General features: G+C 33.4%; 4 protein-coding genes across 4 annotated transcripts; 3 read left to right on the top strand and 1 right to left on the bottom strand.

The window, feature by feature from the left end:
* The first annotated feature begins 9955 nt into the window (after nucleotides 1-9955).
* On the top strand, nucleotides 9956-12625 carry LOC25485367 (pumilio homolog 12). The gene is made up of 4 exons (XM_039831439.1): nucleotides 9956-10626; nucleotides 10902-11064; nucleotides 12086-12310; nucleotides 12485-12625. Exons 1-4 carry the CDS (start codon nucleotides 9956-9958, stop codon nucleotides 12623-12625), a joined length of 1200 nt encoding a protein of 399 aa, XP_039687373.1.
* A 2283-nt stretch (nucleotides 12626-14908) lies between these two features.
* On the bottom strand, nucleotides 14909-16551 carry LOC25485366 (thioredoxin domain-containing protein 9 homolog). The gene is made up of 3 exons (XM_013614552.3): nucleotides 16166-16551; nucleotides 15523-15681; nucleotides 14909-15398 (listed from the first exon to the last, which is right to left on the bottom strand). Exons 1-3 carry the CDS (start codon nucleotides 16463-16465, stop codon nucleotides 15216-15218), a joined length of 642 nt encoding a protein of 213 aa, XP_013470006.1. The 5' UTR covers nucleotides 16466-16551; the 3' UTR covers nucleotides 14909-15215.
* A 4697-nt stretch (nucleotides 16552-21248) lies between these two features.
* On the top strand, nucleotides 21249-21707 carry LOC112418675 (glutathione S-transferase T3-like). The gene has a single exon (XM_024775144.2). The coding sequence runs from the start codon at nucleotides 21249-21251 to the stop codon at nucleotides 21705-21707; it is 459 nt and encodes a 152-aa protein (XP_024630912.2).
* A 24-nt stretch (nucleotides 21708-21731) lies between these two features.
* LOC120579386 (uncharacterized) lies at nucleotides 21732-22091 on the top strand. The gene has a single exon (XM_039831436.1). The coding sequence runs from the start codon at nucleotides 21732-21734 to the stop codon at nucleotides 22089-22091; it is 360 nt and encodes a 119-aa protein (XP_039687370.1).
* Nucleotides 22092-22459: the final 368 nt, after the last annotated feature.

Here is a 22459-nt window from a genome sequence, read left to right as displayed (position 1 = left end):
TTCGTGCATGAATGGTAGTACCTTAAATGTTGATGTGTTGAGCATAGTTTCATGTAATTATGCATTATTGTGGTTGATTTGATTGCTGAATTGATGATTACTGATGATGAATGAAATGTATGCAAAGTAGTGAATCATACATGTTGTTTAAGTGGAGTCACATGGAGTTGCATTGCATGGTCAGTTGTATGTAGATATACACAAGTAGGTCCATTGCATATGCATAAAAACAGCGGTGAGGGCTTCGGTCCTGGAGTACTAGTTGCTCAACAGCGGTGAGGGCTTCGGTCCTGATGAATGCTTTAACCATTCAAAAGCGGTGAGGGCTTCGGTCCTGATTGGTACCACATGCATTATTGCATTTCATTTAAGAAGTCTAAGATGGTGTCTTAGCAGTGGTCATGTCATTTGCATGAGTCTTAGTGGTTATTCAGTTGTTATCTGATAAGATGAATTTGGTGTTGAATAGGTGATATATACATATATATGATACTCAAGGTGATTATGGTGTGTTGTTGATGTTGTTGATGCTTGTGACTTATACCTTTATATGTTTACAAGATAATGTGTTGTTGATTAGGGTGTTAGATTCAATGGTTGATTTTAATATCTATATTTATTGTTGTGAATCTCACCCCTTCTGCTTGAAAATGTTGCCCTTCCTATGGGTAACTTGCAGGTGATCCTGAGTAGTAGGTGGTGGCTCAAAGTCGTGTCTAGGGCTCTGATACGTGGGATGGGACTTATCTTTATTGTTATTGTTGCTTTTCCTTTCCATGTATCAAATTTTGGAACTTGTGGTGTGGAGCCTTTTATTATCTTTTGAACATTGTTGATGAATTATGCTAAGGCCTTTAATGCCGTAGGATGTTGTTGGATTGAAAACTATTCCGCTGCTATGTTTTAATATTTTATCAGGTGGTTTGATTAAATAGTTTTATTTTCTATTTAAGAATTTTGAAATTGCAATGTAGCATACCCGTTTTGTGGAAATACTCTGATGATTATTGTTATTTATTTACTTTTGGGTACGGGGTGTTACAATTTGGTATCAGAGCAGGTTGGTCCGTCCGGCCAAGTAGTAGAGTCGTGTTGAGCCACCTAGGATAGAGTGTCAACTTTAATGTTGTCTTTATTGTTGTCCTGTTTGTTGTTTGTTGTGTCTTGGTATGAACTGGTTGGAGTATAACCATGTTCATATCAATTGCTTGAGCAAGACGGTGCATGTTTCTTCTGCGGAAGAAGAGAGTGGAGCAGAGTTCTTAACTACTAAACAGTTGAAACAGTTTGAACGTGATGGTATTCTGATGTATTCTCTAATGGCACAATTGTCGTTAGAAAATCAAGCTGTGGTTGATGGTTTACCGGTAGTGAATGAATTCCCAGAAGTGTTCCCTGATGAGATTCCTGATGTGCCACCAGAGAGGGAGGTTGAATTTTCAATTGATCTTGTTCCAGGAACTAAGCCGGTGTCGATGGCACCGTACCGTATGTCAGCTTCTGAGTTAGCTGAGTTGAAGAAACAGTTGGAGGACCTGTTAGATAAGAAGTTTGTAAGACCCAGTGTTTCACCTTGGGGAGCACCGGTGTTGTTGGTCAAGAAGAAGGATGGTAGTATGAGACTGTGTATAGATTACCGTCAGTTGAACAAAGTTACGATCAAGAACAGGTATCCGCTTCCTAGAATTGACGACTTGATGGATCAGTTGGTTGGTGCTAAGATATTTAGTAAGATTGATTTGAGGTCTGGTTATCATCAGATAAAAGTGAAGGATGAGGATATGCAGAAGACGGCCTTTAGGACACGTTATGGTCATTACGAGTACAAAGTGATGCCTTTCGGTGTTACTAATGCGCCTGGTGTTTTTATGGAGTACATGAACCGAATTTTCCATGCTTTTCTGGATAAGTTTGTTGTGGTGTTTATTGATGATATTCTAATCTATTCCAAGAATGAGGAGGAGCATGCAGAGCATCTGAGAATAGTGTTGCAAGTGTTGAAGGAAAAGAGGTTGTATGCTAAGTTATCAAAATGTGAATTCTGGTTACATGAAGTAAGTTTTCTGGGTCACATTATTTCTGGTAGTGGTATTGCAGTGGATCCTTCAAAGGTTGATGCGGTATCACAATGGGAGACTCCGAAGTCGGTAACTGAGATCAGAAGTTTTCTGGGTTTGGCTGGTTATTACCGCAGGTTCATAGAAGGGTTTTCGAAGTTGGCTCTTCCGTTGACACAGTTGACCTGTAAGGGTAAATCTTTTGTGTGGGATACTCAGTGTGAGAGTAGTTTCAATGAGTTGAAGCGAAGATTGACAACTGCTCCTGTTTTGATTTTGCCTAAACCAGGAGAACCGTTTGTTGTGTACTGTGATGCATCTAAGCTGGGCTTAGGTGGTGTTTTGATGCAAGATGGTAAGGTGGTAGCGTATGCTTCTAGGCAGTTACGTGTTCATGAAAAGAATTATCCTACACATGACCTGGAGTTAGCTGCGGTGGTTTTTGTTTTGAAAATTTGGAGGCATTATTTGTACGGTTCCAGATTTGAGGTGTTCAGTGATCATAAAAGTTTGAAGTATTTATTTGACCAGAAGGAACTGAACATGAGGCAGAGGAGGTGGTTAGAGTTACTGAAGGATTTTGATTTTGGCTTGAATTACCATCCTGGTAAGGCCAATGTGGTTGCTGATGCTTTGAGTAGGAAAACGTTGCACATGTCTGCTTTGATGGTGAAAGAGTTTGAGTTGTTAGAACAGTTCAGAGATATGAGTCTTGTCTGTGAATTGTCACCCCAGAGTATACAGTTGGGAATGTTGAAAATTGATAGTGATTTCTTGAACAGTATCCGAGAAGCTCAGAAAGAAGATTTGAAGTTTGTTGATTTGATGACTTCTGGTAATGGCACTGAGGATAGTGATTTCAAAGTTGATGATCAGGGTGTGTTGAGGTTCAGAGGTAGAGTTTGTATTCCTGACAGTGAGGAGTTGAAGAAGTTGATTCTTGAGGAGAGTCACAAGAGTAGGTTGAGTATTCACCCAGGGGCTACAAAAATGTACCATGATTTGAAGAAGCTGTTTTGGTGGTCCGGTTTGAAAAGAGATGTTGCTCAGTTTGTTTATGCCTGTTTGATTTGTCAGAAGTCCAAGGTTGAGCATCAGAAGCCTGCAGGGTTGTTGACACCGTTAGATGTACCGGAGTGGAAGTGGGACAGTATCTCTATGGATTTTGTGACAAGTTTACCGAACACTCCGAGGGGGCATGACGCTATTTGGGTAGTTGTCGACCGGTTGACGAAGTCGGCACATTTCATTCCTATTAATATCAGTTATCCGGTAGCGCAGTTAGCAGAGATTTACATTCACAGTGTGGTGAAGCTTCATGGTGTTCCGTCTAGCATTGTGTCGGATAGAGATCCGAGGTTCACTTCTAGGTTCTGGAAAAGTTTACAGGACGCTTTGGGTTCAAAGTTGAAGTTGAGTTCGGCTTATCATCCTCAAACAGATGGTCAGTCGGAGAGGACAATTCAATCATTGGAAGATTTGTTGAGAGTGTGTGTGCTTGAGCAAGGTGGAGCTTGGGATAGTCACTTGCCTTTGATTGAGTTTACTTATAACAACAGCTATCACTCGAGTATTGGTATGGCACCGTTCGAAGCCTTGTATGGTCGGAGGTGTAGGACTCCTTTATGCTGGTTTGAGTCGGGTGAGAGTGTTGTGTTGGGACCGGATTTGGTACATGAGACTACGGAGAAAGTCAGATTGATAAGAGAAAAGATGAAAGCTTCGCAGAGTCGACAGAAGAGTTACCATGACAAGCGAAGGAAGGATCTTGAGTTTCAGGAGGGTGATCATGTTTTTCTGAGGGTCACTCCTTTAACGGGTGTTGGGCGTGCTTTGAAGTCGAGGAAGTTGACCCCTAAGTTTATTGGTCCGTATCAGATTTCAGAGAGAGTTGGTACTGTGGCATATAGAGTTGGTTTGCCACCACATCTTTCGAACTTGCATGATGTATTTCATGTTTCTCAGCTTCGGAAGTATGTTGCGGATCCTTCCCATGTGATACCGAGGGATGATGATGTGCAGGTTAAGGACAACCTGACAGTTGAGACTAGGCCATTGAGGATTGATGACAGAAAGGTGAAGTCCTTGAGAGGTAAAGAGATACCTCTTGTGAGAGTCGTTTGGGGTGGAGCGACTGGTGAAAGTTTGACTTGGGAGCTGGAGAGTAAGATGCGGGAGTCGTATCCGGAGTTGTTTGCTTGAGGTAAGATTTCGAGGACGAAATTCTGTGATTTGGGGAGAGTTGTAACGCCCTAGTTATTTATTTAATTATTTTATTGTGTGGAGTATATATATATATATTATTATATATGATGTTGGTGATTTATGTGGAGTTTATGCATGTATTTATGTATATGTGATTTTTGGATGTTCTATGTGATGCATTATTTTAATATATGGTTTATTATATAATAATTAGATTAAGTGTGAAATAATGATTATTTTGGAGTTTGGGAAATAATAGTAATTATTAGAAGTTATGGGGAGTTAAGTATAATTAAAGGGAGTTACATTTTAGTGGGAAGTTAATACAGAGAAGTGAGAAACCAGTTTCACGTAGAAGCAGTTGTTGGGAGAAAACAAGAGAAAACCAGGAGCAAGAGAGAAGAACCAGAGGAACCCTTTTTGCTGTGCATTTTTCATTCTGAATTAAGGTAAGGGTGAGGTTTACTTCAATAGTATAGAATTTAAAGTCTGAATTTGAGTTTAACAGGTTTTGGTAAAAATTGGGGATTTTGGGTTTTATGATGAATTTGTAGTTTTTGAAGTTGTAAGCATGAATTTGATGTTAGAAATAGGTTCTAGTTGCATACAGGAAGTTAATTTGCATCTGTAAACTGATTTGGGGAGTGATTGGAAGAAAAATGGGATTTTGGGGAAAAACCAGTTTTCTGCCCGTACAGAAGTTCATCGCTCGCCTCGCGAGCAGCTGTGCTCGCCATGGCGAGTGAGCAACTTCATCGCTCGCCTCGCGAGCAATCCAACTCGCCATGGCGAGTAGCCCAGATTAAAACTTAATTTTTGAAAAGTTGTTATAAGCTGTTTTGGGGATGGTCTAAGGTACCTAGATGATTTTAATGATGAATGGTGGAAGTTTTAAGTTAGAAAGATGAATAGGGAGCTTAGGATTGGAGTTTGAGTGAGAAAATAGCATTTTTCCCGAGAGTACCTAATTTTCACTCGCCTCGAGTTCGCCTTGAACTCGCCATGGCGAGCTAGTGTTTTGTGAAACTCGCCATGGCGAGCAAATGTGCTCGCGAGGCGAGCTACTCAGTTCCTGAATGTTGATTTTCGTGCATGAATGGTAGTACCTTAAATGTTGATGTGTTGAGCATAGTTTCATGTAATTATGCATTATTGTGGTTGATTTGATTGCTGAATTGATGATTACTGATGATGAATGAAATGTATGCAAAGTAGTGAATCATACATGTTGTTTAAGTGGAGTCACATGGAGTTGCATTGCATGGTCAGTTGTATGTAGATATACACAAGTAGGTCCATTGCATATGCATAAAAACAGCGGTGAGGGCTTCGGTCCTGGAGTACTAGTTGCTCAACAGCGGTGAGGGCTTCGGTCCTGATGAATGCTTTAACCATTCAAAAGCGGTGAGGGCTTCGGTCCTGATTGGTACCACATGCATTATTGCATTTCATTTAAGAAGTCTAAGATGGTGTCTTAGCAGTGGTCATGTCATTTGCATGAGTCTTAGTGGTTATTCAGTTGTTATCTGATAAGATGAATTTGGTGTTGAATAGGTGATATATACATATATATGATACTCAAGGTGATTATGGTGTGTTGTTGATGTTGTTGATGCTTGTGACTTATACCTTTATATGTTTACAAGATAATGTGTTGTTGATTAGGGTGTTAGATTCAATGGTTGATTTTAATATCTATATTTATTGTTGTGAATCTCACCCCTTCTGCTTGAAAATGTTGCCCTTCCTATGGGTAACTTGCAGGTGATCCTGAGTAGTAGGTGGTGGCTCAAAGTCGTGTCTAGGGCTCTGATACGTGGGATGGGACTTATCTTTATTGTTATTGTTGCTTTTCCTTTCCATGTATCAAATTTTGGAACTTGTGGTGTGGAGCCTTTTATTATCTTTTGAACATTGTTGATGAATTATGCTAAGGCCTTTAATGCCGTAGGATGTTGTTGGATTGAAAACTATTCCGCTGCTATGTTTTAATATTTTATCAGGTGGTTTGATTAAATAGTTTTATTTTCTATTTAAGAATTTTGAAATTGCAATGTAGCATACCCGTTTTGTGGAAATACTCTGATGATTATTGTTATTTATTTACTTTTGGGTACGGGGTGTTACAGTAATCATGGTGGAAAAAAATAATTTTTTTTTTGTTCTATTCAGACGTCCATTTTCGAACATAACACATTATTTATGTGTGATTTTTATAGAAATACGGAGTTGGTGAAGTTGCTCCTAAATCAAATTCACACCACATCTTAAATTGACAAGGATTTGACAGTTTAAATTGCGCAGTGGAAGTTGTCGAGGATGCAGACTCCAAAGATGCTGCCTTGTTCAATGCAATAGGTATTGGTGTTGCAATAAACACTGAAGAAGAGGATGCCTTGAGATCCTTCTACAAAAATGGCTAAAGATTTGGCTTACAACCCAATGCTTGTTACATTGATCTCGTTGTAAGTGTAGAAGAAGTTATTCAAGTTGTGATTTGCGTGCCTTTCATCAAAATCCTTACAACTTTGCTCCACTCTTGGACCCTGATCGATGAGGTTTATAGGAAGCTTGTTGTATCTAGTTTTAACTTAAAATAATAATACCAGAAGTGGAATTCAGAAGTCAGAACAAAGGGCAAGTTGAAACCAATATCAAATGTCAAATATGAAGAAGTATAAACCAAACCATACTCCAAGTAGAAAATTCCCAAAGACACAACAAATTACGAATGAACACATTAGAAGTAACTCTAGTCCTCTGCTATATTTTTCTCTGGCACATAGTACATTATCTTAAGAGAGAAGTTCGCATAGATGCTACTACATTTAGAAGAGTTCTTTACCTCTTATGCATACACTAGAGAACGTCCTTCATGTAACAAATTTATTGTGCACACTCTACATAATTCTAATCCAAAAATAGGAATCTGATAAAAAACCATATTTGAATATTTCTTTGATGGTATTTGTGAATTAATAGGATGATATAAATTACTACTCTAATTATATAATACTACAAATATATATAATGCTAGGATATATTAAACTAAAGAAATAAAGAGAGAAGAAAGTAGGACGATATATTTATATTTCTCAAAGATGGTGCAAATTTACATGGGCTAAAGTTCGGCACTTATATTATATGTATGAAATGATTTACATTACTATTCTAAGCTGACATTTTAGATAGATATTTCAACATAAACAGTAAGACATGTGTTTCATATAATTATAAAATAATTTAAGTTTTTCTAATTTCCTGTAACATAATCATAATTTTCTGATGCATAAATGAAAGAACTACTCAAGATAGAATACACCTTTACAAGCCATGATAAGAGCATGATTATCCTTTTTTTTTTGTTCGCAACAGTAAAAAACTAACCCAGCTCGGGAAAATTATTAAAATGGTGAAAACACCAACCAAGACCTCTGAGATTGGTCCACAAAGTCAGGATTGGTATATTACTCAAAGAACAACGATTCATGAATTGATTGTATATTTGTGTGTATATTTTATTATAAATGTTTGTTTGTATAATTTCGATTACAAATTTTAAATTTTTAAATATTAATGAAAATTCTTGTCAAAAAAAATAAAATATTAATGAAAATTGTTCGTACATCGATTTATCTATAAATTATTATTAAATTATATAACAAAATTATTTATCAATTTGACGTATTTTGATTTTTCTATGTATAAAATGAAAATAAAATAACGACATTTTCTTATTGATTATATTTACAATAATATATACTTGATCTAGTTTGTTACACATTTTTTTTTAAGGATAAAGGAAAAAATTGAAGATATACTCATATCGTGTTTGTTACACGATATATTTTGTCTGGTAACAAAAAAAATTATGTTTGTTACACTTTTTTTAATATTTGACTTTGCTCTCATCCATTATCTTTTTTTAAATGATAAGGAAAAAAAATGGACATATGCTATCTGTTACATTTTGTTTTAATATTTGAATTTACTCTTATCTATTTGTTATACGTGTTAATTGTATTGAAAGTTCAGTGTAATTTTGAAAGGAGACAAAACCATTCCAATAGAGGCGAAATATGCTATTTTCTTTATACATAATTGGCGAAAAGACGGGCACTCACGTGCTCATCTTTACGCTCTTTTTATTGCGTTAACGTTTAAAAATTATTAACGGTATTTTTTTTTATGAAATTTTGATTTGGATTAAAACTAAAAATATAAATGTTTGTTATTTCAAAGCCATAACAAATCAAACTAATCATGATTATTTATTTCAATATAACAAAAATCTAAATTCTTTCTTTTAATGACACCAACAACGATCTTTATTATAGAAAAAGTTGTTTAATGGTATAATTGGGATAATGAAAAAGTAAGTATAAATATATTCATCTAGTTTTTTACACTTTGTAAATGATAAAGAAAAAAAAAAGGACATATATATACACTATATATAAAGAAAACTACCTATTTCAGCACTTTTGGGCTGACTTTTTTCTTTTCAAAAATACCCTCAATTTTCATACAAATAACACATGTAACAAATAGATAAAAATAAATTTAAATATTAAAACAAATGTAACAGACACGATATGAAAATATATATGTCTGTTTTTTCCCTTATCATTTAAAAAGTGTAACAAACTAGATGAGTATATTTATACTTACTTTTTCATTATCCCAATTATAGCATCAACCAACTTTTTCTATAATAAAGATCGTTGTTGGTATCATTAAAAAAAAGAATTTAGATTATATATTTTTTATTATATTGAAATAAATAATCATGATTAGTTTAGTTTGTTATAGCCTGAAAACAACAAACATTTATATTTTTATTTTTAATCCAAATCAAAATTTCATAAAAAAAATACCGTTAATAATTTTCAAACGTTAGAGCAATAAAATAAGCGTAAAGATGAGCAAGTGAGTGTCCGTCTTTTCGCTAGTTCATATAGTGTTTGTTATATTTTTTTAATATTTAAATTTATTCTTATCTATTTGTTACATGTGTTATTTGTATTCAAAATTAAAAGCATTTTTGGAATAAAAAAAAAAATCAGTCCAAAAGAGCTGAAAGGGATTATTTTCTTTATATATATATAAATTTCACAGAAAAATATTATTCATAATTTTCAAACTTTAGTAAAAAAAAAAGAGCGAAAAGACGGATACGTGAATGTGTCCGTTTTTCGCTATTGATATATAAAAAAGATAGAAAAAACTGTAAATTCATTGGATTTATTTTTTGCTTAAATCTTGTGGATATTTTTTTAAAAAATAAATATAACAAGATATGAAAAAATAGCAAATATACATCGGGTTAAATTTGTTTCTTCAAAACAAATCTCCGTAAAAAAAAAAAAAAAAAAAAAATCTCTTTCAAATCCAACATCATAATTTTATTTCTAGGGGAAATCCAATATCATAACTGATCATAAGGTTTTTTCTTCTAGAATATCACCCAAAAGATAAATAGGCTATATTTTCTTTCTTTTTGATGAGTAAAATCCGGTTATCGATAACAAATTTTAGCTTTATAAATTCAAAGATAATAACAGATTTGGGTGGTCGTTCTACTACTCAAACTCTAAGCTTTGTTTATATATATTTTCTTTCCATCGCTCTTTGTTTCTCTATCGTGAATACTTTGCCCTAGTTTTTATATACTCGCTGCGTCTTGTTTGGCAATGGTAGTCAAGAACACCGATTCTTCTTCTTCTTCTTCTTCTGCTGCCAGATCTGAGGCCTTTCGCCGTATGGAGAAACAATTTCATGCTCTTCAACTTCAACCCTTGCAAGACAATGGAGTTTCTCAACAAGGTACTTTTATTCATCAACAACCTTATAATACTCAAGTTCAAGATGTGGGAACCTTCGGTTCTAATACCGTTGTCCAACAACAACACCCTAGTAATTATCAACACGGTTTTATAAATAATTATGCTACGAACCAGGCAATGGGAGGACTTCCTACTGGCCATGGCCATGGTTATGGGTTCCCAGGTTATGAGGATTATAGGATATGGCAGGGGCCTTCTATTGAGGCTACCGCCGCACAGAGAATGCATTGTTTTCATACTTGTAGAGGGTCGTTGGTTTCAATGGCGATGAATCGACGTGATTGTCGATATATACAACAGAAGATCAGAATGGGCAACCCAACAGATGTTGCGCTAATCCTCTATGAAGTGAAGGATTCTTTACACATGCTCATGACACACCCTTATGGAAACCACTTGATTCAAAAGATTTTTGAAGCAAGGAGAGGTATCATCACCCGTGATCAGAAGCATTCTCTTGTTTACTTGATTATCTCGAATTACCAAAAGCTGAGAAACGTGTGCATGGACTTTCATGGGTATGTAAATACTATCAATGATATTTTGGAGATTAATTACTAATTATAGTCAAATATACTTAATGATGATTGTAAAGACATCAAAACTTGATGTGTTATGCGGCTCAGATTGTGGCCGCCACTTTTTGTTTGTTTTTAATCGTATACACACTCTAATCACACTGTTTTAAAATGTTATTTTTGCTTATAATTGTGAGCGGAGGGTGTTCAAACCATTAGATTTAAATTTTATTCTCTTAATTAAATTGTGTAATTCTATTTTATTTATTTTGTAGAACTCGCGTTATGCAGATAATGCTGAAGAATATTAAGTGTCTGTTCATGCAATATGTAGTTGTGTATACCATGAAGCATATCACTGTTGCATTGATGAAAAATTTTAATGGCAGTTATGTTATTGTTGAATGTCTAAAGCTTTTTCCACCCGAACACCAAAATGTAAGTAATGCTGCGTCCCTATTTTTCATGCATTAAAATTCTTATATTTAACTAGAATGATTATTTTTTTGGCTGCCTAGATCACCAAGCACTGTTTGGTGATTAAAAAGAAGTGGAAGGAAATACTTTTTTTGGTTGCCTAATTCTTACGTAATTGGAGATCATGTTCTTGTTCCTACAAATCACTTCTAATCCTAATACTAGTAATTGGAGATCATACTCCATCTTAAAATATTGTTAAGCTAAGTAATTAAAAATAAGTAAACATCAATGATCAATATGACAATTGTTTTTATCAACTAATGAGAACTTTGTTTCAGATTATCTTGGATGAAGTAGCAAGAAATTGTGTTGATATTTCAACAAACAAAGTTGGAACTTCGGTTATTCAAAAATGCCTTAGAAAAGGTGCTATAACTGCCATAGCCCCGTTGGTTGCAAAAATCATCTCGAATGCTATGATCCTAGCAGAAGATCAATATGGGTTTGATTCTACACTTTTGAATTATTTTTTCTTTTGAAGTTCTTGAATTTATTGTTATATTTGGTTATCTGCAATTTATTTGCGTCTAATATTTGAAAGTGCATTGATATCTCATATGCACCAGTTCCGTGGACAATTTTCATATAGACTAAGCAAATGCATTGCCTTAAACTTAACCTTAATAGAAGAGTCATTGCCTTATACTTATCTTTTGATAAGCAAATAAGCATGAATTCAAGCAAGTTTTTTATTTTTTATTTTATATATATATATAAAAAGTAAGATGGAATAAGTCATTACCTTCCACATAAATATCTTTTAATGTATAATAATTATGAACATATTAGGGATTTTGAATTAATCATGTATATACAATAGTATCCTTCACTAGTTTACCATAAACTTCTAACTACCAAATTTTAGTACGGTACATTTTTTCGAGTTTGAATGTTCTTTTATGTATCTGACAATTGATATATATATATTTTTTTGTATGTTTGAAGAAACTATGTGTTGAAATGTGTAATTATGATGAAGTTTGCGTCAGCAAATGAACAAATGGTAAAAGAACTTCGTGGCCAATTCGTAAGACTTTCTGTGAACAAGTATGCCAGCAATGTAGTGGAAAATTTATTGACATTCTCTAAACTGGATGATGTTGAAGTTATAGTTGAGGAGATAATTAGTAGTCATGATTTCTTGAATGTTCTTCAAGATCCTTTTGGGAATTATGTTGCTCAGAGATCACTGAAATGCACCCAGGTTTGTCTCTCTCTATCTCTCTATATATTAAAAATAGTTTTTTTTTTTTGGGAAAACTCCAATTGTGTTGTACAATGTCGGGTGAGTGTTTGAATATTCACATATTTGTACTTTCTACTAACATTGGTAGCGATTATTATGTTTTGATTCAGTTTTCGTCTCTGTTTATTGCAGGGTCATCTGCGTAGAAAACTTTCTAATCTCATCATATCCAATCACAGAACACTCCATAGTCATCCTTACGGGAAAAAAGTATTGACAATGGCTAATGACATATATGGAAAGAAAGTTCACCGTTTATGTTATAATTGTTAGTTTGTCGTGTGATTCTCTAAGTAATATCAACAGTGTTGTTATATTGTAGTGAAAACGACAGAACAATAATTCCATTGTTATATTGTACTGAAAATTGTTTGTTTCTTTCGGTAAGTAACCTATTGATTTTTTGTTTTTATGCTTCATGACCTATGAAGCACGGACACAGACATGGACATCGGACAACGACACGCCGACACGGATAATAATTTTAAAAAAATGATATAATTTAGTGTAATCATAGATGTCGTGTTAAATACCGACACGTGTTGGACACAGGACACGCCTAATCCAAGGAGTGTCCGTGCTTCATATTTCAGGACTTTGTTTTGTTTATGTTTCTATGTTGAGTCGAGGCATAATGCTTTTAATGTCAAGCATTGTTTATTAGCACCAACCCACCCATAAACCAAAAATGGCTTACTGATGTAGAAGTTAATGAAAGTGGTAGTTAATAGCTATAGCTATATATTGAAGACACACAAACAATGACATGATCAATACTGCAAATATAGAAAATTTGACTAACAAAGAATATGAACCAATTTCATTTATATAATGATTGTATTATACAGTTTATGTGGTGATACCACATTAACATGCCTTTAGAGCATAAGCACGAACACCAACATGCATGAACTCACATGCCATGAACCTGGATTGTTCAAAGATTCGGTATAGCTAGATGAGAAATTGAATACGGTGGGAGAGATGCACCCTGGAAAGAAGTAGCTGAAGCTGGCATTGAATCTAATGAATCACTGGGAAAAATGCATTCAACTTTTATAACCTTTGTCACCATCAGGAACAGTGATTCTGATTTAGGAAATTATCATGGTCTCAGTATACCTCTGTTCAGTCTTCTATAATTGATTATAGTCACATGAATATAGTGGAAACATGAAGTCTTGGAACACTTTATTTTTCATACAAGGAATTTAAACCTTGATGAATAATCGTAACTTAGTATATTTATATACAACCTCTGTATGTATGGAACTTTGATTATATGATAAACTCACAAAAAATTGAAAACAATTAATGTTGCCAAATTCAGACTTAAGTGGAAAATTAAAATGGACGTTTATGCCCCTCATTAAACAATCTATCCCATATTACAGCAGAAGATAATAACATAGCCCAGCACAACCAACCCACACCTACCAGGTCCAGACTCCTCTCTCTAGTTGGTCCTCAATTTTTTTTCCCTATATATCAGACATGGATTTTGTTATCCCTTGCGTTAAGTACTATAGGGTTCTGATGCAAGCGTAAGAAGAATGTTTCATTTTTTAATCTACTTTTCTAACTTGCTACATATCTTGTTCTCAGATATATAGATATTTGAGGCTTGTGTTGCTTTTTCTTTTTTCTAATTTTGTTTACAATTTTTATTTTTTAATCTAGTTTTGTTATTATCCCTATTCTCTCAATTTTTTAAAACAGACGTCCTGGTGGTACAAAAACAGATACATCAGCACCTCCATCCATCAACTACATGATTCTTTCTGTGTTTCTGTTATATATACTACTCAAAGAGCATGGATTGAACAGTTTGCATTCAATGAATTAAAAAAAAAACCAAACTAATTGTTGATATCCACATAGACAGAAAGAAATAAGAATCACTAAACCACTAATTTTTTTTAAATCTAAGGCATCTAGATACATCTAAGGAAATTGAGAAACGAACAAATAACCCAAAGGAAACAGAATTCATAGCTTCATGACGTTATGGAATTGGGAAAATGAAACAGACCTGATGGACAAAGAAGGCATGAAGACGGGCTTTAATTTGATGACCGTTACTTCTTGAAGGTCCTTCATACGCACCTGAAGCAAGCTTTCGTGGAACAAGCATAGTCACAGTATACTTTTCGAGTTTAAGGGAACAGTGGAAAAGGAAATTTGCCATGGCATAGAAATATCGTGTCAGGTCAGTGCTGTTAATGGATTGTTAGCCTTGTTAGTGATCAGGAATATTAATTACAAAACTTTAGAATTTTGAAGACTTTGTTAAAAGGCTATAACTATGAGGACTTGATTACAAATTGACATAAAACTACACAGACCTATGAAATAATTCAACCTCACTTCTATTGCAGCTTTTCGGAAGAACCATATAGCATGCATTTTTTTTTTTTTGCTTTTTTCAGACACAAACGTTTTTCACCCACAGCGTAGATATTTATTTTTCATTAGATACTACACGGAAGAGGTTGCGATAGAGATAAATATTTTATCATTAGCACAACATTTGCTTCATGACTACAGGAAACATTATACTGCCTAAAAGTAATTCTTGGTATTAGCACATTTGCAAAGGACAAACAAATTAAAGGCTACGTGTGTCTATCTCAAAACTCTTAGTATTACTTATAGTGATTAGTATCATTGGTACAAACATCACGATAATCCAAACTAGACTGGATCTATAAACTACGATAGAAACTTACAAGACACACAAGTGGCCAACCAAACTAAATTTAGAAAGACACACAAACGGCCAACAAAAACAAAATTTAGGCAGTGATCTGAGCTCTCGTCTTTCAGGAGGGCAATATAAATGAAACTCAACAGGAAATACAAGTTACTCAGAATCTGAGGAGTCTGCCGTTGTGCTCTGCCGAACACTTCTTTTGGTTTGCGCCCCGGACCTTGCACGGTGTATTGACGATTCACCTTCCAAAAAGATGACTTGAGCTTTAGCCAATCTTTCTTCCAAAACCTCGGTGCTGAAGTCATCAGTACCACCAAGTTCATCAAAACCTACCTAAAACACATACCATTATCATCTTGATGTTAGTAAAATTACTAAGAGAAAAACCCTGTCTAATATAGCATTCATGGCAATATCTATCAACTTTATCAATAAGTAACAGCCCTTAAAGACATACCACATAATCATCCACTTTGGTATTCTTTATGAGGGCAATAGTAGGGAGAACGATAATCTTGAGCTTCTCAGCTAAAAATGGACTTTTTTCAGCATTTATTTTCACAAACCGAGTCTCAATATGCTGCTTAGCCAAAATACTTAAATGCTTGTCCACAACCTGCGAATGAACTGTGAGCACAGATGTTTCACCTCATTTCAGGAAAAAAAAAAAAAAAAATCAAAATTGTGAGCATGCTGAATTTAAATTCAAATTGATGATAAACAGATAGATAATTCAAAATGAAATATCTGCACATTGTTCATTATGTTATTATTGACAATAAGAACAATAAACAAACCAGTATACACCGTCAATAATATATTTTTGAAGTTCCTGCATTTAATTTAAATTAAAATTCTTTATCGCCAAACTGAATGCATCACAATTCTACGAATAGCACTAACACAGACACATCCACATCGATAATTATGTAATCACATGTGTAGGTGTCAGACACTGACACAAGTTTTGGATCAGAAGTGTAGGTGTAACATAGTCGCAATTTGCATTTAATTTCACATTCACTGCAAATTTATAATGCGAAGTTGATTGAACATTCAAATACCACATAACAAAATTATGAAAATGAAACTGTGCGAACCTTGCAGGGCCAATTTTCGCGGAAGAAATGACAAACAACACGTTCACTGGCTTTGACAACGGAGAAGAAGTCTTTCTCTGACGGAATCTCAGTGTAATCTCCGTGTCCGAGGGAGATCCAACGGCTGCGCTTCTCCGCCATTTTCTTCATTTGTTGCAGCCTCCGTTCTCTTAAGGCTTCAAGATCGTCATCGTCGAGACGTTCAAGGGCGGCGATCTCTTCGTCGATCTTATCCTCGACGGCTTGCGCCACCGTGAGCACTTGATTCTCGATCACCTCTTGGATCTTTCCTCTGTCCATTTTTTCACTCCTAGATCTCTCTCTCCCTCGCTATGCACTTTGAGTTCAAATTAAGGTTAATACGACGTCGTTTGACGGTTCATTTGGTTTGGGATAGATTTCAACCTAAATTTAACCTAAATTTTTCCCTTTCATTTGCTTTATTAAATTTGTAATTATTTAATCTAAAAAAATACATTGCACCAATTTCATTTTTATCTCTTGTTTTTTCTTTTTTTTAAGAAAATATTTTCTACACTTATTTAATGTTGCATGTTTGTTCTAGAAACTGTGAGCATATCAATGATTACGTTTGATGCCTTCTATTTTATATTTTTTTTTTCGGCTACCCTAATTTCCATGTAAACTTGGTTATATATACCCGAATTATTGATAGGATTTCCGAATTTTCTTTTATAATATTTTCAAATTTCATACATTTTATGAAATGTTTTATTTTGTTTACTATGGATTATCACGTGTTATTTTTTCGCCGTTATCTATTATATATTGCATTTTATTATTCGTATGTCAATCCCTTTACAATAAACCCGAGCGGGGCACGGGTTAAAAATCTAGTTGAATTTAATTTACATCCTCTCCTTTTATTTTATTTTTTGAGAGCTCTTCTTTTGTCCTTTTATTAAATTAAAGGGTTAAATATGTTTTTGTCTCTATAAATAAACCAACTTCTAGTCCTCTATAAAATTTTCAATCACTACTTTTGGTCCATATTTTTATGTTATTTTAGTATTTTTTTTTTTAATGAAGTTGTGCAGAAATATGAAGAATATTGTAAAAATATTTCCCCAGAAAAATTAGAATTTTTTAACAAAACATGAATTTAATATGAATTTTTAAAAATTTATATTAAATTCATGTTTTGTTAAAAAATTCTAAATCTTTTTGGAGAGATTCTTATAATATTATGAATTTTTTTGCAAAATTTTATTCAAAAATATGAATTCTTCATATGATTTTACCTTAAAAGAGGGGCTAAAAGTGAAGATAGAAATTTTTTGGGGACTAAAAGTTGAAGGAAAATTATAGAGGAATTAAAATGAAAAGTTGGTATATTTATAGAGATAAAAAAACATATTTAACCCTAAATTAAAAGGTTCATTTTTTTAAATAAAAAATATCACATAAATAGAGATAACTTAGATTTAAATATCTACAACGTCTTGCAAGACTTTCAAATATCCAAATAACTTAGATTTAAATATCTATCGCCTGCAACAATGTCAACCGAATTGTATTTACAGACACATTGTTTACATCATGTTATTTTGGTAAAAAAAAACACCTAATTTTTAATGAAAAACACCTGCAAAATGTTATTTTTTTTAACATTTGGATATTAATTCGGTGAAAATTTGCTATTTTGTTGCAATCACCTTATATTTGGTTAGTGTAGTTTGAAGTAGGTGGTATGACATGTTTTTTTTTTTTTTGGAGGTGAGGTGGTATGACATGGATGTTGAAGGAAAATAAAATGCAGTGTTGCATTTTTTTGTTTTATTTACAAATTTTGTAAATTCATTTTCAAATTCAAAATTTTGGCTACTCAACTTCCAAAATGTCATACATTTTTAGGATTAAATATGTTTTTGGTCCCTATAAAATTTGAAACTTTTAAGTTTAGTCCTTACTTAATTTTAATAGCTTTTTTAGTCCCTATAAAAATAATTTACATGTAGTTTTAGTCATTATTAAAACAAAGTTTCTCTAATTATCCTTAAACTCTTAAATTTTTGAACAGTCTTTTTGAGACAAGTTTAAAAAATTACAAAAGGTTCGGTCACTAAAATTTAGAATTTTTTAACATGAAATGGATTAAATATAATTTTTTTAAAAGACAAAAGTTCAAGATAAAAGTAACAAAAATCTGGACGTATAAATTAAATTTTAACATAATTTTAGTAAAAATCTGGACGTATATAATTTTTTGCAGAAATTTTAGTAATGTTCTTAACACTTCTGCAAAAAATTGTTCAAAATCTTAAAAAGTTTAAGCATAATTAAACAAATTTATATTTAGTAGGGACTAAAACTGAGTGCAATTTTTTTTATAGGGACTAAAAGCACCATTAAAATTAAGTAAGGACAAAACTTAAAATGTCCCAATTTTATAGGGACCAAAAACATATTTAACCCTACATTTTTCTTACTAATGTAATTGAGGCTGATTTTTCATATGTTAGTTTCTGATATGACAACTAAATAAATGACATGTAAATAAAATATTGACACTATTTTCGCATCACATGACTTTTAAGAAGCTGGAAATCCTAGCATCAACCTAGATGTATGTTTGGTGGTTGTTCAACGTAATTCCAAACACTTGTCTCGATCAAATCGGGTTGATTTTGCAAAATAGATCAATGAATATTTTTTGAAATAAAATTAATTGTTAATTGATAACTTAATGTCAAAATTTACGTAATTTATTTTGACTCGGTGTCAAAATTTATAAATGAGATAAAGTAAACATTTTAAAAAAGGAACCAAAATCGATGATTTGAAGATAGAGTCACGAAATGAGATCTAATCTTAAATTATTAATGAGTTAGATAAGAAGAGTAAGAAAATAAATTCTTATGGGTGATCGTGAGAACCATAGAAAGATGCACTTAGTTGATTGATATAATATGATGCACTTAGTTGATTGATATAATATTTACAAACTAAAGCATGAACTCTAATTTAAAGGGGTTAGTTTAACTTCTTAAAAAAAAAAAAAAAAAAACTAAAGCATGAACTCCAAGTACAATTATGACATTCACATAACAATAGATTGGCAGTTTTACGAACGTAAAGTCGATATTTGGGAAGTAATTGTAGATATAGTTAGAGGAGTAATGCTGGATTTTAGTTTTCAAAAAAATATAGATAAAAAATCATCATTTTTTTAGAGAAACAAAAAAGTCACTATTTTTAATAAATATACATGTGTTTTTAATTTGTCCCTCCAAAAATGGAGTTGTATGCAAAAAGCAAAACATCAAGTGTAAAATCCGGCACATACTTCCTCTTGGGTGAAACCGCCAACGAGTATGATAAAATGCAAAGTGCATGCAACAATGTTTGATAATAACACCATTATAAGATATGACATGTGTTTTACAAACTCTGTGGGACAACACACCATTATAAGATATGACATGTGTTTTACAAACTCTTTGGGACAACTTCTGCTTGGTAATCAAGTTTCTTACTCTCAGCTGATACTGTTTTAGAAGTTAAATTTATCGCTTTACTAGAATCTATAAAGACGGCAACCTCAAACGGAATGCATATTGTGTTGTTTGAAACAAATTGTAAGTCTCTTGTTGACACCATTACATCTTCTATTGTTCCCATTAGCAAGTTTGGTAATCTTGTATCTTAATGTCAGTTTGTTATCTAGTAATCCCAAACTATGTAATGTTAGTTTGTCCATACTATTGCTAGAACATTTTTATCTCACTCTAACCCCTCTACTTTCTATAACATACTATCTATTATTTACTATTTATTTATGAATGAAATACACTAAACTTGCTTTTGCTAAAAAAAATAAAAATGTGTGTGTTTGTGTGACGGTAAATGGATATATATCTTTATTTATTTTGTTATGATATATGTTTTTTTTTATTTTTTATCGTAACTTAGAGAAAATACAATATTTGCTAAAAGAATATATGACATTCACATGTGTTCGATTCGATGCATGTGTGATGATATTGCCAATTATAGTACTTTTTTTTTAGGGAGCCAATGTGGGACGGCTTTATTTGCTACAATAATACCGACATGTCACATGTGGAGATACTTTGAATGTTGAACTTACTAGGAAATACAAAGGAGAATCCTAGGTCCGCATTATATTCATAAATTTGAAACTACTCCTTGTTTTATTGAAAGGCTGGATAGACCATGGTTTTGGTCTCCAGAAGTGTAACTCTTGACGTAAGAATGTATAAAGCTAGATACTATCTGAGGTGTAATTTTCTCGATTCAAATTTTGAACATAATTCTAATTTTGTTTGGAGAAGCATTTGTAAATCAAAATTCATCTTAAAAGCCGGAAGTCGGTGGAGCGTGGGTGATGGTAAATCTATCCCAGTTTTGAGTGATAATTGAATTTTTGGTGGACACCATATCATTCCACACCATGAAGGTATGTTTTCCCTAGCTGAATTAAAAGTAGCAGATTGTATGATTCATGAGTATAAAGCTTGGAATGTCCCATTCATTAGTTCGATTTTTATCATGAAACTGCCTCCAGTGTAAACATAATGAATATGTCTATGTATCATTCTGTGACCGAGGACAATCTTGGACGAAAGAAAATAATGGTGAGTACTCGGATCAAGTTTTTTTTCTCTATAAATAGAGACTTGAATCATTTGATTTGAACACAGAAAAAAAAAATCAAGTTTTTCACTCTCTTAATCTTATTATTAACTTTGTATTAGCTTTTCTTTTGAAGTTTTAGTCTTTATTTAGTGAAACGGGTCCCACTAACAATTAATTCAACACCCAAAAATTTTCTGATTACCCTTTTAACTACCAAAATCCCAACAATTATCAACACCCAAATCAATTTCCCAACCAACATCCTCAAAACCCAAATCAATTCCCCAACCAACATCCTCAAAACCCAAATCAATTCCCCAACCAAAATCCTCAAAACATGTATAATTTTGGTTTTGCCTCAAATTTCAATCACTCATCCTCTGTTCCAAACAACTTTAATCCATATTTTAGATCTATGATGGGATATCCATCTCAAACACCCTCATTTAATGGTTATATGCCAATGGTGAATGAAAATTTTCAGAGTGTTGGTGAATATCCTGAATTTTCATCACAAATAAATCGTGGTGGAATGACAAGAGATAATGAAGTCGCTCCAACTCCTAAGAGTAAGAGAAACCAGCAACCATCATGGAACACTGAACAAAATTTGGTGTTAATTAGTGGGTGGATAAAATATGGAACATACAGTGTTGTCGGGAGAAACCAGACAAGTGAAGCATATTGGGGTAAAATTGTTGAGTATTGTAACGAGCATTGCTCATTCGATTCTCCGCGCAATGTAGTTGCATGCCGAAACCGTTTTAATTATATGAACAAATTAATAAATAAATGGGTTGGTGCTAAGCGTATGCAAAGAAGCGGTTGGTCGGAAGATGATGTTTTGGCAAAAGCCCAGGAATTATATGCATGTGGGAAGAATGTTCAATTTACTTTAAAGGAAGAATGGCACGCTCTCTGAGATCAACCACGGTATGGTAGTCAAATGGGAGGAAATGTTGACTCAGGAAGTAGTGGATCTAAGAGATTTTACGATGACTCTGTAGGATCTAGTGCTCGTCCAATGGGTAGGGAGGCAGCTAAAAAAAAAGGTAAAAAGAAAAGCAAGGACGAGACCTTGGAGAAGGTGGAAAAGGAGTGGGTTCAATTCAAAGAATTAAAGGAGCAAGAGATTGAACAATTGAAAGAGTTAACCTTGGTGAAACAACAGAAAAACAAGTTGCTGCAAGAAAAGACTGAAGCTAAGAAAATGAAAATGTATCTAAAGTTAAGTTCCGAAGAGCATCTCGATGACCGAAAGAAAGAGTTGTTGGGGAAGTTGGAGCGTGAGCTGTTTGAAAATTAATTTTAATCAAATATTTGTTTATATTCAGTCAAAATTATCAGTGTTGTCTAGTCCCGAGTGTTTGCTTTAATATTTGTCAGTATTATCTAGTCCCTAATGCGTGCTTTACCAATTATCCGTGACTTTTATTTCAAACACTATTTGAAGGTCTTCCTCCATTTGTTGGAATGTGTGCCTACTGTTTAATAAAATGATACTATCTGTGACTTTAATAATTATCCCGACTGTTTGCTTTAATAATTGTCAGTATTGTCTAGTCCCGACTGTTTGCTTTAATAATTATCAGTGTCTGCTTTAATACAATACAATAATTTATTTCGAATCCGTCAGTGTCCACTACACAATGTACTTATATATAGGGACTCATA

Source organism: Medicago truncatula, chromosome 1, assembly GCF_003473485.1.
Source record: "Medicago truncatula cultivar Jemalong A17 chromosome 1, MtrunA17r5.0-ANR, whole genome shotgun sequence".
NCBI classification, from domain to species: Eukaryota; Viridiplantae; Streptophyta; class Magnoliopsida; order Fabales; family Fabaceae; genus Medicago; species Medicago truncatula.
Note: the sequence above shows the minus strand (reverse complement) of the source record. Positions and strands in the feature narration are given on the sequence as shown.

Coding starts and splice junctions, on each gene's coding strand:
- LOC120579386 (XM_039831436.1), top strand. CDS start 21,732: ATGGGAGGAAATGTTGACTCAGGAAGTAGTGGATCTAAGAGATTTTAC.
- LOC25485366 (XM_013614552.3), bottom strand. CDS start 16,465: ATGGACAGAGGAAAGATCCAAGAGGTGATCGAGAATCAAGTGCTCACG. Junction 15,682..16,165: donor GCGAAAATTGGCCCTGCAAG/GTTCGCACAGTT, acceptor GTTCATTCGCAG/GTTGTGGACAAGCATTTAAG. Junction 15,399..15,522: donor CCAAAGTGGATGATTATGTG/GTATGTCTTTAA, acceptor TATGTGTTTTAG/GTAGGTTTTGATGAACTTGG.
- LOC112418675 (XM_024775144.2), top strand. CDS start 21,249: ATGGTGAATGAAAATTTTCAGAGTGTTGGTGAATATCCTGAATTTTCA.
- LOC25485367 (XM_039831439.1), top strand. CDS start 9,956: ATGGTAGTCAAGAACACCGATTCTTCTTCTTCTTCTTCTTCTGCTGCC. Junction 10,627..10,901: donor GTGTGCATGGACTTTCATGG/GTATGTAAATAC, acceptor TTTATTTTGTAG/AACTCGCGTTATGCAGATAA. Junction 11,065..12,085: donor TTCCACCCGAACACCAAAAT/GTAAGTAATGCT, acceptor ATTATGATGAAG/TTTGCGTCAGCAAATGAACA.